Genomic DNA, 19441 nt, shown 5'->3' on the forward strand with positions numbered 1-19441 from the left:
TAGATAGATGATAGATAGACAGACAGATAGATAGATGGATAGATAGATAGATAGTTAGATAGATAGAGATAGATAGATAGATAGATAGATAGATAGATAGATAGATATAGATAGATAGATAGATAGACAGACATAGATAGATATATAGATACATAGATACATAGATACATAGATGGACATAGAGAGATAGATAGACATAGATAGATAAATATATAGACAGACATAGTTAGATAAATATATAGATAGACATAGATAGATAGATAGATAGATAGATAGATAGATAGATAGATAGATAGATAGATAGATGATAGATGATGGAAATAGCTATCTAAATAGGTAGGTAGATAGGTGGGCAGGTATGGAGAGTATTAAGCCCATACCATGTATTAGAAACTGTGCTAAGAACTGAGCATGCAAATAAAAGCAAACAAGAGAATCCCTGTCATCGAAGAGCTTACTTTTCAATGAGGAAAGACAACACAAAGAGAGGAGATTTAAATCATAAGAATTGGGATACATAAGTCCAGGGTGCCATAGTGTGAAGATGACTAGGAAGTGGCATGGAGGCCTGGTAGCCAGAAAGATAATTTGAAAGGTTAGCTGAAGATCCAGAAGATCCAAGGGTTGAGATCAAAGTTGTGATGGTGGAAAGGAGGTAGGGAGAAATGATGGTCAGAGTGGAGGCATCATGGTCAGGAGATAGCTGGGAATTCCAGAGGTTCCTGTGGCATACACAAATTGCTTGAGTGCTTTGTGTATAAAACTATTCAGATATACAGAAAAATTTAGCTAGTTTGAATGTATTTAGTATTCCAGAAGATATCGTGAAGCTTAAGGTTACATGTCAGCAATGAAGGTAGTTGCCTACATGATATGAATTAATCACTTCTGGGAAGACTCTTCTGCCCCCAAAATATTTCCCACACTTGTTCCTAAAGTTGTCACAGTTGTCACAGGTGCCTAAAGTTCTACTGTTAGATATATGCATTCTTTTGAGACTCTTTTCGAATCCCCTATTAAAATGCCTTTAAAAGTCACATGGTACAGGAGAAAGATTATTGGATTTGAAGTCAGAGGCTCTGTGTTTGAATCCTGACTGTCACCTACTACCCATGTGACCTTAAGTAAGTTATTTAACCTCTCTGGGCCTCAGCTGCTTCATCTGTAAAATGGAGGGTTTGGATTTAGATGACCTCGAAGGGATCTATTTCCCAGCTCTAAATTTATGATACCAAGCCATTATTTGTATTTAACACATCAGGGTGGATATTTATTTTTAAAAGCCTTGCTATTATTTCGAATAAAGTGAGCAGACAAATGAAGGAAAGGGGGACAAAATAGACCAGATTTGATAGGGGATGAGGAGGAGTTACTAGTATAGGAAACAAACAAGCCAAAGCAACATATCACTTAAATGAAGGAAGTTTAAAATATATCTTCACTGGTCACTCAGTCTGGTAGCCCATCTCTGGCAGAAGCAAACTGATTTAAAAATGGAGACCTTCATTAAGGTGCTCCGTTTTTATAAGAATGATAATAGAGTTATTTTCATTTTCATTTCTCTAATTTATGCTGATTTAGAGCATTTTCACAAGACTGTAGGTAACTAATTATTTTCTCTGAGAACTATCTGTTCATATCATTTGACTATCAACTGGGGAATGTTCTGTATTTTTTTACATTTGACTCATTCTCTATGTATTTGAGAAATGATGCCTTTATTAGAGACTTGTAAAAAAGTTTCAGTATTATAATTATTGTGTATTACTCTTCCCCATGTTTATCCTTTTCTCTCTCCTTTCATTCTGTCCATCCTCAAAAGTATTTAGTTTCTGATCACCATATCTTTTCTTTTCTATTTGCCTTCTTTTCTATTAGCACCCCCCCCCATTTCTGTTATCTCCTTCCCCTCCTACTTTCCTGTAGAGTAAGATAGATTTCTATGCCCAATTGATTGTGTACTTCCCTCTTTGAGCCAATTCTGATGAGAGTAAGGTTTAAGAGCTCCCCTCCCCACTTCCCCCAAATTCCCCTCCATTTTAAAAGCTCCTTTATGCCTCTTTTATGTGAGATAATTTAGCCCATTCTATTTCTCCTTTCTCCCTTTTCCCAATGTAGTCCTCCTCTTTTTCACCCCTTAATTTTATTTTTTTTTAGATAGCAACCCATCATATTCAGCTCATACCCTTGCCCTTGGTCTATGTATATTCCTTCTAACTGCCCTAATCATGATTAAGTTTTTGGGAGTTACAAAAATCATCTTTCTGTGGAAGATATAAATAGTTTAAACTTATTGAAGGCCTTTTGATTTCTCTTCCACTTTGCTTTTTTATGCTTATCTTGAATCTTGAGCTTGAAAGTAAAATTTCCCCTCCCCTCAGGCCTTTTCATCAGGAATGTTTGAAAGTTCTCCATTTCATCCAATGCACATTTTTCCCTGAAGGATTATGCTCAGTTTTGCTGGGGAAATGATTTTTAGTTAAGTCCTAGCTTCTTTGCCCTCATGAATATCATATTCCAGGCTCTTCAAACCTTTAGGGTAGAAGCTGCTAAATCTTATGTTATCTTGACTGGGGCTCTATGATATTTGAATTATTTCTTTTTGATTGCTTGCGGTGTGTTATCTCATTGACTTGGGAGTTCTGGAATTTGGTTATAGTATTCCTGGGAGTATTTTTGGTGAAGATCTCCTGCAGGAGATGATAGGTAGATTCTTTCCATTTCTATTTTACCCTCTAGTTCTGGATTTTCAAAGCAGTTTTTCTTGATAATTTATTGAAAGATGATATCTAAGCTCTTTATTTTGATCATGGCTTTAAGGTACTCCAATAATTCTCAGATTATTTCTCCTGAATTTCTTTTCCAAGTCATTTGTTTTTCTCATGAGATATTTCACACTTTCTTCTATTTTTTCATTCTTTTGACTTTCTTTGATTATTTCTTGATGTCTCATTTAGAATCATTATTTTCCACTTGCCCAATTCTAATTTTTAAGACATTATTTTCCTTCAGTGAGCTTTTGTATCTCCTTTTTCATTTGGCCAATTATACTTTTTAAGCTCTTTTCCTCAGTGAAATTGTATACCTCTTTTTCCATTTGACCATTTCTGCTTTTTAAGAAATTTTTCTCTTCAGTTAATTGTTGTATATCTTTTTCCATTTGCTCAATTCTGTTTCATAAGGTGTTCTTTTCAGTAGATTTTTGTGACTCTTTTACTAATTGGCCTATTCTGTTTTTCAAGGAATTGTTTTCATCAGTATTTTTTGTGTCTTTTCTACTAAGCTATCAGCTCTCTTTTCATGATTTCCTTGTATCACTCTATTGTTTTCCCCAATTTTTCTTCTACTTCTTTTATTTGGTTTTAAAAATCCATTTGACTTCCTCCATTAATCCTTTTTGGGCTTGAGACTAATTCATATTTTTCTTGGAGGTTTTGGATACAGTAGTATTGACTTTGTTGACTTTTTCTCAGTTTGTGTTTTGGTCTTCCTTGTCATCAAACAAATATTTTCTATGTTGTTTCTTTTTTGTTTGCTCATTTTCTAGCCTTTTTATTTCTTTTTTTTAACTTAAAAAACTGCTATAGGTAGACTGTTCATGTGGTGAAGGATGCACTCTTCCAAGATTATGTTCTTTGTGCAGCTACCTTCAGAGTAAGCTCTGGAGATCTATAAGTTTTCATTTTTTCCAAGGTGGTATGATCTAAAGAAAGGTGTGTTTAATATTCTCCTGGCCTGTGTTCTGGTCTGTGAGCAAGCACAAGCACTCTTTTCCACTTTGAAACTAAGTCCCCTGCTCCTCTGTGGTCTTAAGGGCTGTTTGTGTTAATGTTCCTCCTCACCCTGAGACTAGGACCCAGGACTGTAATCTGAATCTGCATATGGGCAATGCAACAGTCTTGCACCTTGAACCAGAAAAGAGAACCCTATAATCTCCTTCTGAGAAGTTGTCTGATTCATCTTGCCATCTGTGGCTGAAAGCTCCTGAAGCCTTAGCTGCTGATTCAGCCACCCCTCAAAGCCAGTTGCCAAGGTGGGACCTGCCTTAGCACAGTCAGTCTGCACTACACTTCCACCCCCAAAGCAATAGAACTTTCATACTGGCCTTCTAAGTTGTTCTGGACTGAAAAATTGCTTCATCTCATCCATTTGTGGGTCCTGCCACTCCAGAATCCACTTTGAGGCATTATATTAAAGTCATTTGAATAGTAATTTAGTACAGATCAGGTGGGTCTATGTACTTTTTTATCCATTTTGGCTCTCCCCACATGCTTAATTCTAAATTCATTATATTCTCCCCCAAACCTATCCCTTATCCCAATGTCTCTATTTTTGGTATCACCCTCTTTTATTCTTTTCTGTCCTTTAATCCCCCATGTCCAATCTTCTTCTCCTTCAAGATTCACCTCAATTATTGCCTTTCTTATGAAGGCTTCCCTGATTCTCCCAGCTGAAAGCAATCTCTCCCTCCTTAATTTTTTCCCTAGAGCCATTTGTTTTACTTTCTCCTTTATCCCCTCACACTTTATCTTCTTGCCCCCCACCACACACACACACTCAAACACTCACACACTCACACATACAGATACACTCACTCCTAGCAGAATTGAGCTTCTTGAAGTGAAGGACTATATTTTTTTAATCTTCATATCCCAAATATAGCTCCTAGCACAATGCTGTGAACACTGTAAATATTAAATAAATCTTTGGTGAATTGAATTGAGGTGAAGAGATTTTCACCCAGAGTTTGTCTTGGGTAGAGGCCAGACTCAGAAGTAGAAAGGGCAGCAGCAGTTCTTCCTGTTATTCTATAATCTAGTGAATCTTCCAGGAACCTCTGTTATACTGGACCAACCTAGTTAAGATTAAAAATCTGTCTGTCTTTCCAGAATGTCGTCATATTTCCCCTGTTAATTTCTCATACTGTGGAAAAAATCTAAACAAACCACTGCTACTGGGAATCTGACTCAGTCCTCATGGTTAAAGTCTCCTTGCTGAATTCCATTAAACTCATTTCTTGGTTAGGGAAAAATATAAAAATAGAGCAGGTAAATTTAGTGGATTTTTATTTATTACTCAATTTAAAATTTTGATCCAAAAAATTTATCACATATGAAAAATAAAGAAGTACTAAGTTATTTGAAGTTGTTGTGGTTGATGGAAATAATCCATTTTTTTCGCTGTCAGGAGAGCTTGATTTGGGTCATGATATGGAACCATCCTTGGATTCAGTTGCCTAATCTATAAATAAAGGAATTCACCAGGTAGCCCCTGAGGTTCTTTCTGGCTTAAGAGCTACCAACCTGTGTTTTCAATTTAATAAAATAGTGTTAAGCATCTACTATGTACAAGATGGAGCAGCTAGATGGTGCAGTGGATAGCTAGCTGGGCCTTGAGTCAGGAAGATTCATCTTCTTGAGTTCAAATCTAGGGCCTCAGACATTTACTAGCTATGTGACCTTGGACAAGTCACTTAACCCTATTTGTCCCAACTTCCTTATCTACAAAATGAGCTGGAAAGAAATGGCAAACTACTCCATTATATGGTCAAGAAAACCCCAATGTGATTATGAAGAGTTTAACATGACTGAAACAAACAAAAACAACAATATGTACAAGATATTGGGCTAGGTTAAAATCTTATAAATTGTGGATTGGTTTGAAGGGTGGATTAAGGAGAGAGTGTAATTTGGAAGACTTGAAAAGAGACTATTGTTATTCAGGGAAATGTTAATGAATGTTTGTTCTAGGGTGGTAGCAATAGTTGGAAAGAAAGGATTCATTCAAGAGGTATTGCAAAAATGGAAATGACATTTAGTAACTGCTTGTATATAAGAAGTGAGTTAGGAGAAAGGGTCAGTGTTAACTCCAAAAATTCACAGAGGTTAGATGAATGGCAGGTCCATTGAAAGAAAGAACAAAAGGCAAACAGGTTTTGGGGGAAAACGTGTTAAGCTTTGGCATAGTGGAATGATAGTATAAAGGAAAAGTTGGGTGTTGGTCATCATAAAACTCACTGAAGGAAGGAAAAAGATTTAAGCAGAAAGAAATTCTGAAGGAGATTTTGGTTTAAAATTTGTGAAGGTCATTGGTTGTGAAATTTGGGAAAGGAAAATTTGGAAGAGAGAAAGAATGACTCAATCATAAGAGGACTCAAGGAAGAAAAGGATATAAAGAATTGAAGGAGAGGATGGAAATAGATGAGCTCAGGAAGAAAAAGGACTCAAGGAAAAGACAAAAACACTTAAGAAGAATCAGAAGAGAAGAAAGAGGGGTAAAAAGAAAAGGAGGTGATGTCAATAGAATGGGCTTTGGGAGTGCTTGTCAAGGAGAAAACAGAGATAGATGACAATTCTAGAGTCAAAGACTCCCACAAACTGTTTAGATTAGAAGTTCTCCAAAACATTTGTTCATAAGTACTTCTACAAGAATTGCAGAAAGATGATTTCAGTCCCAGAAAGGATGAAGAGAGTCATTCAATAATGACTATATAGATTATAGATGTTTGTCTTTCTGCAGTGGCCAAGTAAGTGTTATCTCTGCTCAAACTATAAGCTGATCTCTTTTAGCAGAGAATATCAACACCCGAGAATACCATTCCACTCTTCAGATTACCAGGAAGAATTAATTTTTCCTTTAAACTGGGCATGATGGCACATACCTATAATTGTTATTACTAGAGGATGATAAATTTGGTGTATCCCTTGAGTTCAAGAGTTCTGACCTTGAGTAAGCAGGCTTTAGCCAACTGGGCATCTGCACCAAGTCCCACACCAATATGATAATTCTTCCAGGAATGGAGGGTCACTGAAGTACCTAAGAAGGGGCAACCTGGCACAGGCCAGAAAAAAAGTTGATCAAAACTTTCATGGTTATCAGCAGTAATGTTAGGCCTATGAAGCACTGCTGGACTTGTAGCCTTGGTGAGATGGGGAGAATAAGTTCCAAACCCACTAAAAAATGATCCTTAAAACATACACAGACACACACACACACACACGAAGACACACACACACTCGCTCACAACATAGGCTTAACATTAAAACAAGAAAAAAAAAGAAGAGAAAATATCTGAAGAGGTAGAGGAGAATCCTGGCTTCTCCTTCGAGCATGGAAGAATATGGCAAAGATGATAAAAGAAAGAAGAGTTACTATACATTTGGGTCTAAGTAATACATATGACCCCTCTTTAAAAAGGAAGAAATCACTCTCCCAGGAGGAAACAGTCACTCATTTCCCAAAGAATGATGATATATATCTACAGTAGTATCCTATAAGGATCAGAGAAAGAAAAGATGAGCAGTGCTTGGTGATGAACAATTTGTTTATTGGCCTAACATTTGAAACAGAATGGTATACCACCTTCCCAGGCATGGATCTAAGACATAGCAAAGAAGGTTCATAAGTATACTGTAATTCTGTAAGGGAATACCATATTCTAAAATCAACAATAATGAGACTTGGGGTGGGGAGAGAGAAAGAAGGATGAGAGAAAAGATGAGCAAGTTATACAATAAGAAGATATACCCATATGAGGAAATGAAAGAATCCAAGGCATTAAGCATGGTAGAGAGTATTTGAGGCAGGAGTCATTAACACAGTACATTATAGAATAGATTAGAAGGATAGGCAACAGATCGTGAGTCAAATATGGAAGCATGATGTAGTGGGTCATAGGAGATGACATGTATGTGGACATCTGCTAGAGATCTCTTTCTACCCCAAGCAGAGCATCTGCTAATTCAGACATCTAAGGAGACTGGTGTGGAGGCACAGGGAGCTCTTCAATCATGGACTGTAGATTTTAAAAAGGGTAGGTAACAGAAGATGGATAGAAAAATGGCATGGTCCTGTAAGTATAATGGCAGGAGAACTAATACTTAGAATTAACTATGACTGGCAAGGAAGGACAAGGCAAAAAATTTTTAAAGGGTAGGGGAATTTTTTCTTAGCTATATTATGGAAAATAAGAATCAAAGGACTAGGACTTCCTTGTAAGTAATGTAATGGGATGATAAAGACAACAGAAATATAATTGAATAATTATTTTTCTCCCATTTTTCTGCCAAGGCAAATATTCTGGATTGGAAAGAAAAAACACAAATGACTAATAGAAAGCTTAAACCTAAGATAATCATTGCATTACCAGGAGAAGACCAAGCTGTTCTTTCTAAGTTTGTCACCAGCATAAAACAAATTACATCTTGGGTATATTTTGAGGTACTGATGGAACTGACCCACTGACCAAGACCTTTTTAAAAAAATTATTGTTACTTTTTTGTTTTGTGAACCATGGTTATGTTCCCATTAGCTACCCATGCTTACACTTAGAGGTATAGCACCTTTTGTTATAACAAATAAAAACATTCAGGTAAAACGAATTGACATTATGACCATGTCTGGCAGCATATGCAATATTCTATACCCATAATCAACTTCTTCTCTTCTAAAAGAAAAAGAAATGTACCTTTGCCATAAATTCATGGGAAATAATATTGGTCATTGCATTTGATCAGCATTCTGATATCACTTAGAATTGTCTTTTATTTGCATTAGTGTAGTCATTATATATAGTCTTCTCTTGATTCATCTTCCTTTGCTCAGCATTGTCATATAAGTCTTTCTGTGTCTTGGAATTCCTTATATTTATAATATTTATATGCCCCCTTTACTCTCTAGATAAAACTTTTATGAGACTAATCTATAATTCATCAATAGAATCCTTGATAAAGGTATTAGTAAGGGCAGATTTTCACCAATAATTTTGTGTAAGAGCACATATTTACCATATCAAAAATGAGATAGAAATGCAAAAATATATAATCTTACTGTGCTTATTGTCTTATTTAGAAAGCATTAGAGGAAGGATTTATTAGGTACCTATCATGTACCAGGCACTGTACTTAGCACTTTACAAAATATTATCTCATTTGATCCTAAGAATCCTTAGAGATAGGTTCTATTATTATTCCCCCCACACACATAACTGAAGAGGAAACTGAGGCAGACAGAGATTAAGTAACACCATTATTAAGTGTTGTTGTGAGGAAGCTTAATAAATTATTATTTAGGAGACCTAGCAGGCAGGGCTGGAGAATTCTAAATGGAATGGGCAAGCAGGAAGTGTGGTGTCTCTCTCTCTGAGACAGACTCCATGGTGGCTGGGAGAAGTTGTAACTGACCCTTGGAGACCTCAGAGGAAGTGGAGTTTGCACCCAGATTTTCTGATATCCAGAAAGAAGACTGTCATCTACTTGTGGGAGTTTTTGGTAGAGACTATTAATTGCAACTGGAGTTGCAGGTTATCTTGGGCTGGATTAGCTCCCAGAATCTACCCACCTGAAGGAGTACAGCTAGTGGTCCTGGAAGAGCTGCAACATCGCAGGAGTGTATTAGGACCTAACTGTCACTCCTGTCAACAGTCATTTCCCTTAACAGCTAAACCCAGTTTCCCTAACTTGTTTGGTCTCACCTATTGTCCATTCGTGTCTCCTACTCACCCTTCTGAACCCACATATAAATATTAAGTTAACTTCCCCTGGTTTTCCCTATAAAAGTGTCTCAGTCTGGACTTGTACTCAGGCCTTTTTGACTTCTGGAATAGCTTTCTATCTACTGCATCATCTATCACTGTGGCACCTGCCAATTTAAGTCCAATTCAGTAAACATTTATTAAGTGTTGTCTGTGTTTTGGACAGTGGACCTTTAGCATTGAGGATGCAAAAAGAGGCAAAAGATAGTCCTTGACCTCAAGGACCTTACAATCTAAAGTCAAGTAAAATGTACCTATAGAATCATTAAGGAATGAATTTAAACATCAAAGAATTTAGCTTCCAAAGTTCAAGATAGGAAAAATATTGTTAGACTACCACTCACCTGAAAAGGATGTGGAGGTTTTAATGGACTCTAAACTCAATGTATGACAGTAGGGTAATATGACAGCCAAAGAAACTAATGCCATCTTAAACTGTATTAAGAAAAGCTTAAGTGTCTAGGACTACAGAGATGAAAGTCCTACTATTATCTTCCCTGATTATACCACATCTGGAAGATTATTTTTTGTTCTAGAAATCATATTTTTAAAAGACATTAAATTATATGAAAATCAAAAAGAGTGACAACATCATTCTTAAAGGTCCCAAGTTTTTGCTATTTCAAGATTAGTCAAGGAAATAGGAATGTTTTATCTAGAAAAAAAGAAGTTTTGATGTGAGGAGCAGGAGCAGGAATGTGAAGAAAATGACTATACAAATATTAAAGAGTTGTTTGGTGGAAGAGAATTGTTCTATTTAATCCAGAGTTCAGAATGAGGGGCAAATTTGGGCCAAAGGAAGACCTACTAACAATTAAAGCTTTGCAAATTGGGTATAGTCTTCCCTCACTGGTTCCTAAAGCAGTCTGTATGACCAATGTTTGGAAATACAATAGAGGGATTTTAAAAATCCATATATCTTTATCTATCTAGATAGTTGTAGCTATAGTTATAGCTACATCTATATAGTAACCCAAATGAACTCAAAGGTTCCTTCTACCTCTTTAACTCTTGCTTCATCTCTTTTCGAAATTCTTGTTGTTTGTCCCTAAGCTATGTTTTCTCTGACTTATTGCTTATAGATTTTTCAATCATTTTTTCTTCCCCTTCTTTTATTAATCATCTACTGTGGACAAGGTAACATCACACACTAGATAAAGGGCTGGTCCTGGATTTAATAAGGCAAGGGTTGAAGTCCTACCATTGATACATACTAGATATATGGACATGGGCAAATCATTTAACCCCTTAGTGACCGTAGGCAAATCTTGAAGAAACAGAAGTTGTTTATCTGCATCATTGCAAGTATTTTCCAATGTAGAATGTCCAAACTAATGAAACTGAACACAATGTGGAAGGTATTGTGCTAGGTACCAGAAATAAAAAGAAAAAATGAAAAAGCAGTTCCTTTCCTCAATGTCTTATATTCTATTGGAGAGCAACAACATATGCAGATAAATGAATATAATTTGAATATAGGAAAAACCCACTAATATTTAGAATATTCAGGGAAAATTCCTATAGGAAGTGACACTTGAGATAAACCTTCATGGAATGTAAAAGGAAGCACATGCAGGGACAGCTAGTACAAAGATTCAGAAGCAGGAAACTGAGAAATAGGAAATGGTCAATTTGGCTAAAACATCCAGTACATGGAAGTAGGATATAGGAAATATATCTGGAAAGGTATACTAGATCATGACTATGAAGGATTTTTGATGCCTAGCAGACATCAAACATCTAATATTTTAGAGCCAATGGAAAGTCATTATAGCAGTAGGTGAGTGACATGGACAGATTTGTACTTGCAGAGTAAAAATTAGGATATCAATTAGAAGACTATTTTAATATCCTGCAAATAGGAGATGAGAGTTGTAGCCATATAAGGAGAGAAAAATAGAGATGTACAAGAGGTATTATGCAGTTAGAATTGTAGGCCACTGCAATTCACTCAGATCTTAAGCAATTTTCTATCTTGCCATGCCTCCCTACTCTGTACCTGTTAAGTGTTGAGTATATGTCTAGGACTTTATTCTTTTATCTCTATTAAATTTTCTCATTAGATTTGATCCATCAGTCTAGTCTATTAAGATCTTTTTTCTGAACACTGACTATAATTGAAAATATTAGCGATGTTAACCAGTTTTGTGTCATCTTCAAATCTGATAAAGATGCCATTTAAAAAATCTGAGTCTCCAATAGCAGTGTTAAATAGTAGGTTTGAGGATTAATGCAATAAGGAGTTCAAAACAAATTACATAGCATTACATGATAGGGCAGGTGCTCTTGCTCTATTTGCTCCCCATTTCCCTTGGATTTTAGCAATTTATGAGTACCCATTATTCAATATGAAAGGAAATAAATTCTAGACTTTATTTTATGTGTATATACAGAAAAAATAAAATAAGGATAGGAATAGGGATTATATCTGCAATTTCATTGGTATAGGCAACTCTCAGGTGAGAAAACTCCCTCTGTCAATGCACGTTGGCACCTCACAAGAGGTTAAGTGATTTGCCAGACTCACATTATCATTATGTAGGAAAAAACCCTAGTCTTCCTGGCTTTGAGGACAGCTTTCTATCCACTATAATCAGCTGCTTCTTTGAAGAAATAAAATAAAGATTTAATTATTTTTATGAAGAAAACTTTATCTAGTACATAACAATATTTTAAATTAAGTTTACTTTATTTATAATTAATTTAATTGTAACTAAATGTTTATTAATTTTGAACTATGACTTTTGGATTTCTCAGAATCATAAGACTATCCCCAATCCTGAATGTATCCAACTCAGAATAGATATTTATATAAGAGTCAGCCCAAACCCAGGCTCAGGCTTGCCTAAGGAGGACACATTCTTTTGTTGTCATGTACTTGGTAGCCTACATGATGGAAATAGAGTCATTTGCTTTTTTCTCGAAATAACACAAAATAGTCCTCACATAATTTGTAGTCAGAAGCAAAAAACAAAGTGTCTAGGGGCGGTTAAATGCCTTTTATATATTTGCTACTATTTATTTTTCTGGTTTCATGGTCAATAAGGTGACTGTCATCTCAAAATGTGAGCCCCTTCACACATGCTATAAGCAGCACTGACTTTATATTTCCCAAATTTCTATAAAATCACTCAGATCTAAGAATAGAAACTGAGCATACTCTATGATCATGGCCTTCACTAAAATATAACTAGGTGACTCAGTGGATAAAGTGCTGGGTCCAGAGTTAGGAAAATCCAATTTCAAATATGGCCTCAGATACTAGTTGTGTGACCTTAGGCAAGCTATTTAACTTCTATTTGCCTTAATCCACTGGAGAAGGAAATGGCAAACCACTTTAGGGTCTTTGCCAAGAAAACGCCATGGTTAGTTTTGGTGTCCTACAGTCCATGGGGTCACAAATAGTCAGACACAACTGAAGGACCAAACAATACAAAATATAATCACATCCCTTTCATCTCTCCCATTTTTTTTGAACAAGATATGGTGTTTCTAGCCATGTTCTTTCCAAGAGTTCCATCCTATCAAATCTCAGTGATGCCTATTAGGTCAATTTTATTTCACTGAGTTAGGATTTCTTGTTCACTTTATTTTATAGCCATATTTTATCATTGGTAAATAGCCATCTGATGTAGCAGCCTTTATTTCATTTGTGCTTTTTGATTATTGTCTCTTGTGAATTAATTATTCTCTTTGTTGCTCTTCTGGTATTGTACCTATTACCATACATGATTTCTAGCCTGACAGATACATATGGGCAATTTTTTTAAATTTTTCTTTTACCCTTTGTAACATGGAAAATGGCAGGGATAGGCAGGGAGGGGGTATCTAGGATTTGGATAAGATCAGGGAAGCCCTGAACTGTTAGGTAGAAGCTGCTCCTGCCCCCCAGGAGGGAGTGGCAGACCTTAAGCTAACTTGCCCTCAAAGCTAATAGTAATTACTCCTAATATCTAAAATAACTAAATAACTATTATGTTGTTGCTGGAAAGGTCTAATCCCTCTAGACAGGCAAACTCCTGAGTAGAAACCAAAATGGCTTTTGCCACTATGGCTACCAAGGCAATCCCCCAAACTGGGAACAGTAAGCAGAGAGACCTGCTCACCTCAACCCCCAGGAATCCTTTCCAACTGTCCCCTCACCCAGAGTTCTCCGGGGGGGGGGTCCCCTGGAATTCTGGGTGAGGTTTGACCTTGTATCTTGCAAGAATTCCACCCTGCCATTTTCCATGTTATACCTTTTTGGGTTATAGATACCTTGATCAGATTCACATAATTAAAGGCAAATATATTTTATCAGATTTTATCCTTAATACTCCATCCTTGGCTGAGAAGCTATCATTCCTTTATTTTAAGATTTAATCCATAGATCCAAATGTATTTTCACACACTATTTTCTTAACCAGCTGTTCAGTTCTCAGTCTTTTCTCTTCTGAAATTCCTATCCATTGTTAGCAGAGATAAAAATATCATTTATGTCTCTGAAATCAACTATTTCTTGATCAGGAATCCATTACCTTTAGTTATAATGCTTTCTTGATTTCTTCAGATGGAATCATTATCTTCAGATCCCTTGACACAATCCATACTGGTATTTAACCACTATGGATCATATGACAAGTTTTAGGAGGCTGCCACATGCTGGATGTATGTCTCCAGAAGACAGTAGATATCTACTCTTAATTTCAGTTAGGTTTTTAAATACTTCTCTTAGTATCCTTCAGAATAAAAGAAAACACCACCATTACTCTTCTTTCTCTGACCATTATTGTATGATCTCTCTCTACAGCTTCTGTAGAGCCACAACCTCATTCTTTGCTGGAGCACAAGAAATTGTTCCCTTTTGAATGAATTCAATTCCCATTGTTATGAAATGAGCTTCCTGTTTATTACTTGGTTCCAAATCTTAAAGAGTAGTTCTTCCTTGTCAAATTTTTCTGCTCTTCATATTTTCAAGATAGGTTAGTTAAGGGGCAGCTGGGTAGCTCAGTGGATTGAGAGCCAGGGCTAGAGACGGGAGGTCCTGGGTTCAAATCTGGTCTAAGACACTTCCCAACTGTGTGACCCTGGGCAAGTCACTTGACCCCCATTGCCTACCCTTACCACTCTTCTGCCTTGGATTGGCTCCAAGATGGAAGGTAAGGATTTAAAAAAAAAACAAGCAAAAAAAAAAAAGATAGGTTAGTTATTGTTTCTTTCTGCCTCTTCCAGTCTTATTTAATTTCTCCTTGAAATTCTTCTTTCTTCTCTTAAGAATACTTCATTCTCCCTGATAGACAGAATTCCTCCATTCTTTTCATTTTATATTTTAAGGTCAAAGCAGTATTCTATTTTGGGGTGTATAATGAAGTAAATTGCCAACAAGAGTCTACTCATTAGAAAATACTTCCTTCCTTGCCCTTTTTGATGAGTTTTCTAGAACTCTGACAGATATGCAAATCCTGCTTCCAATCCAAACATGAACATTTTAAGCCCTGTCTCCAGCCATGTGTGACTCAGAGGCTGGTACTCTATAATGTTAACAAAAAAAAATCTAGATATTCAGAATTATCCATGACTAAGAATGCACTGAGTTGGAATTAATTGGAAATGGATTTTCCCATAGCCCCTCCAACATTTATCATTTTCTCTTTTTTGGTCATCATTGCCAATCTGATGGATATTGGAGGGAATATCAAAATTGCTTTAATTTTCATTTCTCTAATTAGTAGTCATTTGGAGCAAATTTTTTCAAGTGGTCAGAGGTAGCTTGGGTTTCTTCTTTTAAGAATTGATTATTCATAACCTTAGACAATTTGTCAATTGAGGAATAACTATTTTTCTTATAAATTTTAGTCAACCAGTATTTAGTGTTTACTGTGTGCCAGGCATTCTGCTATACTTTGAAGATAGAAAAAGAGGCAAAAAAAATTTCTGCCCTCAATGAATTCAATTACATATCTTAGAAACTGAGACCTTTATAAGAGAAACTTACTAGAAATATTTTTTGCAGTTATTTTCCTTTTAATCTTAGCTTTATTAGATTTACTGTAGCAAATACTTTTGATTTGTGTAATCAAAATTATCTATTTTATTTTTTTATGAACCTTTTTATCCCTTGTCTGATCACAAACATTTTTCTGATCGATAGATTTGATAGGTAACCTCCCTTCATGTTTTTCTAATTTGTTTATGATGTAACCTTTGGTATTCATAATTATATATTCACCTGGAGATTATTTTGTTATAAGGTGTGCAGTGTTGTCTAAATCTAATTTCTTCAGTACTGCTGATCAATTTTTCCAAGTTTTTATCAAATACTAAGTTCTTATCACAATAACTGAAGTCTTTATATTTCTGGGTTAATGGAGTACTAGATACATTTGCTACTATATGTTGTATACCTAATCTGTTCCACTAGTTGATCTTACTATTTTTAAATGAGAACAAAATTGTTTTGAGAATTCCTATTTGATATCTAATCCTGCTAGGCCCCCCTATTTCCCACTTTTTTTCTATTTCTTGTATTATTGCCATAGCCAACATTTTATGTATTACATCAGATGGAAGTGCACATCTTTATTTCATCTCTAGTTTTATCAGAAAAGAGTGTAGTATATCTCCAATACAAATAAGGATGGCTCTTTGTTTTTTAGATATGTTATATTTATCACTTAAAGAAAGGTTTATTTTCTAGTGTTTTCTATTATTTTTAAGACATCAATGAATATTTTACTTTGTCAATAATTTTTTCTGCATCTATTGCAATAATTAAATTATTTTTGTAATTTTTGTTATTAGTCAATAAGCTTACAATTTCCATAATATTGAGTCAGCCCTGAATTCCTGGTATAAATTAAATATACTCATACTTTAAAACCATTGTGACATAATGTTTTATCCTTTTTGCTAATATTTTATTTAAAATTTTTATATCTATGTAATAAACATATTGGTCTATAGTTTTCTTTTTCTGTTTTCTCTCTTCCTGGTTTATATCTCAAGTTTATATCTGTGTCATATAAGGAAAATGGCAGAACTTTTTTTTTTGCTCTTTTTTAAAAATAGTTTATTTAATATTGGAATTAGTTGTTCTTGAATATTTGATATATCTCACTTTTGAAACCATCTGATCCTAGAAGGGTTTTTTTGGAAGTTCATTTATGACTTTTTCAGTTTTCTCTCTCTGAAACTGGGTTTTTTAAATACTCTATTTCTTGCTCTACTCATTTGCATATTTACATTTTTTTAAAATTTTAAACCCTTAACTTCTGTGTATTGACTTATAGGTGGAAGATTGGTAAGGGTAGGCAATGGGGGTCAAGTGACTTTCCCAGGGTCACACAGCTGGGAAGTGTCTGAGGCCGGATTTGAACCTAGGACCTCCTGTCTCTAGGTCTGACTCTCAATCCACTGAGCTACCCAGCTACCCCCTCATATTTACATTTTTAATAAATATTCATTTATTCCATTTAAGTTGTCAGTTTTATTGGCATATAATTGGGAAAAATTGTTTATACCTCATATATGTGCATATGATATAATAATGGATATATGAAGAAGTTCAATGAATTTATCAATTTATTGATTCAGTATTTATTAGACACTAGCTATGTGCCAAGCACTAGAAATACAAAGATAAAAGTGAAACAATACTTTTCCTCAAGGAGTTTACATTCTTTTTGGATAACAACACAAACACAATAATAAGTCATTGCAAAATATATAGAAAACAAATACAAAGTAATCTCAGGAGGTGGGGACATAACTAGCAATGGGGAGTATAATCAGAAAAGTTCTTGTATAGGTGGTAGCACTTGAGTTTAGACTTGAAGCTACTTAAACATTAAAGTCAGGATCTATATTCGAATTTATGCTTAGATGCTTGGAATTTTGAACAGCATTAGAAGGCAAGAGGTTCCCAGGTTTCCTTCTAGTACCACTTCTCTCTACCACCTTAAGATATCAAATCTCTACAACTTACTGAATACAAATAAAGTTTAAGGCATTCTTTTTTTATATATATTTTTTATTATTTTTTTTCAAACATTTATTAATATTCATTTTTAACATGCTTACATGATTCATGCTCCTCCTTTCCCCTTCGCCCCCCCTGCACTCCCCCCACCCATGGCCGATGCACATTTCCACTAGTTTTATCATGTGTCCTTGATCAAGACCAATTTCCAAATTGTTGGTAGTTGCATTGGTGTGGTAGTTTCGAGTCTACATCCTCAATCATGTCCACCCCGACCCATGCGTTCAAGCAGTTGTTTTTCTTATATGTTTCCTCTCCTGCAGTCCTTCCTCTGAATGTGGGTAGCATCTTTACCATAAATCCCTCAGAATTGTCCTGGGTCATTGTATTGCTGCTGGTACAGAGGTCCATTACATTCAATTTTACCACAGTATATCAGTCTCTGTGTACAATGTTCTTCTGGCTCTGCTCCTTTCGCTCTGCATCTGTTCCTGGAGGTCTTTCCAGTTCGCCTGGAACTCCTCCAGTTTATTATTCCTTTTAGCACAGTAGTATTCCATCACCCGCATATACCACAGTTTGTTCAGCTATTCCCCAATTGAAGGACATACCCTCCTTTTCCAATTTGTTGCCACCACAAAAAGCGCAGCTATAAATATTTTTGTACAAGTCTGTTTATCTATGATCTCTTTGGGGTACAAACCCAGCAATGGTATGGCTGGATCAAAGGGCAGGCATTCTTTTATAGCCCTTTGAGCATGATTCCAAATTGCCAGCCAGAATGGCTGGATCAGTTCACAGCTCCATCAGCAATGCATTAATGTCCCGATTTTGCCACATCCCCTCCAACATTCATTACTCTCCCCTTCTTTCATTTTAGTCAATCTGTTAGGTGTGAAGTGATACCTCAGAGTTGTTTTGATTTGCATTTCTCTAATTATTAGAGATTTGGAACACTTTCTCATATGCTTATTGATACTTTTGATTTCTTTACCTGAAAATTGCCTATTCATGTCTCTTGCCCATTTATCAATTGGGGGATGGCTTGATGTTTTATACAATTGCATTAACTCCTTGTATATTTGAGTAATTAGACCCCTGACAGAGTTTTTCGTTATAAAGATTTTTTCCCAATTTGTTGTTTCCCTTCTGATTTTGACTACATTGTTTTTGTTTGTACAAAAAGTTTTTAGTTTAATATAGTCAAAACCATTTAATTTTGTAATTTTCTCTAACTCTTGCTTGGTTTTAAAGTCTTTCCTTTCCCAGAGATCTGACAAGTAAACTATTCTGTGTTCACTTAACTTGTTTATAGTTTCCCTCTTTATATTCAAGTCGTTCACCCATTCTGAATTTATCTTGGTGTAGGGTGTGAGATGTTGATCTAGACCTAATCTCTCCCATATTGTTTTCCAAATTTCCCAGCAGTTTTTGTCAAATAGTGGATTCATGTCCCAAAAGTTGGGCTCTTTGGGTTTATCATACACTGTCTTGCTGATGTCATTTACCCCAAGTCTATTCCACTGATCCTCCTCTCTATCTCTTAGCCAGTACCATATTGTTTTGATGACTGCTGCTTTATAGTATAGTTTAATATCTGGTACTGCTAGGCCCCCTTCCTTCACATTTTTTTTTCATTATTTCCCTTGATGTTCTTGATCTTTTGTTATTCCAAATGAAATTTGTTATAGTTTTTTCTAATTCAGTAAAGAAGTTTTTTAGTAGCTTGATAGGTATGGCGCTAAATAGGTAAATTAATTTGGGTAGAATTGTCATTTTTAGTATGTTAGCTCGTCCTACCCATGAGCAATCAATGGCTTTCCAATTGTTTAGATCCAGTTTTATTTGTTTGGAAAGTGTTTTGTAGTTGTTTTCATATAATTGCTGTGTTTGTTTTGGTAGGTAGATTCCTAAGTATTTTATATTGTCTAGGGTGATTTTAAATGGTGTTT

General features: G+C 35.5%; 1 protein-coding gene across 1 annotated transcript in view; it reads right to left on the bottom strand.

Annotated features, from left to right (window-relative positions):
* The window catches only part of LOC123245890 (selectin P), a 78498-nt gene extending 68537 nt beyond the window's left edge, over positions 1 to 9961 (bottom strand). The window contains exons 1-2 of the mRNA XM_044674877.1: positions 9877 to 9961; positions 6725 to 6831 (exon numbers count right to left, since the gene is read on the bottom strand). Coding sequence (XP_044530812.1) covers positions 6725 to 6831; positions 9877 to 9961 — 192 coding nt within the window. The remainder of the gene's footprint in view (positions 1 to 6724; positions 6832 to 9876) is intronic.
* Between the last annotated feature and the right edge of the window lie 9480 nt (positions 9962 to 19441).

The sequence above is a fragment of the Gracilinanus agilis genome, chromosome 4 (genome assembly GCF_016433145.1).
Source record: "Gracilinanus agilis isolate LMUSP501 chromosome 4, AgileGrace, whole genome shotgun sequence".
NCBI lineage: Eukaryota > Metazoa > Chordata > Mammalia > Didelphimorphia > Didelphidae > Gracilinanus > Gracilinanus agilis.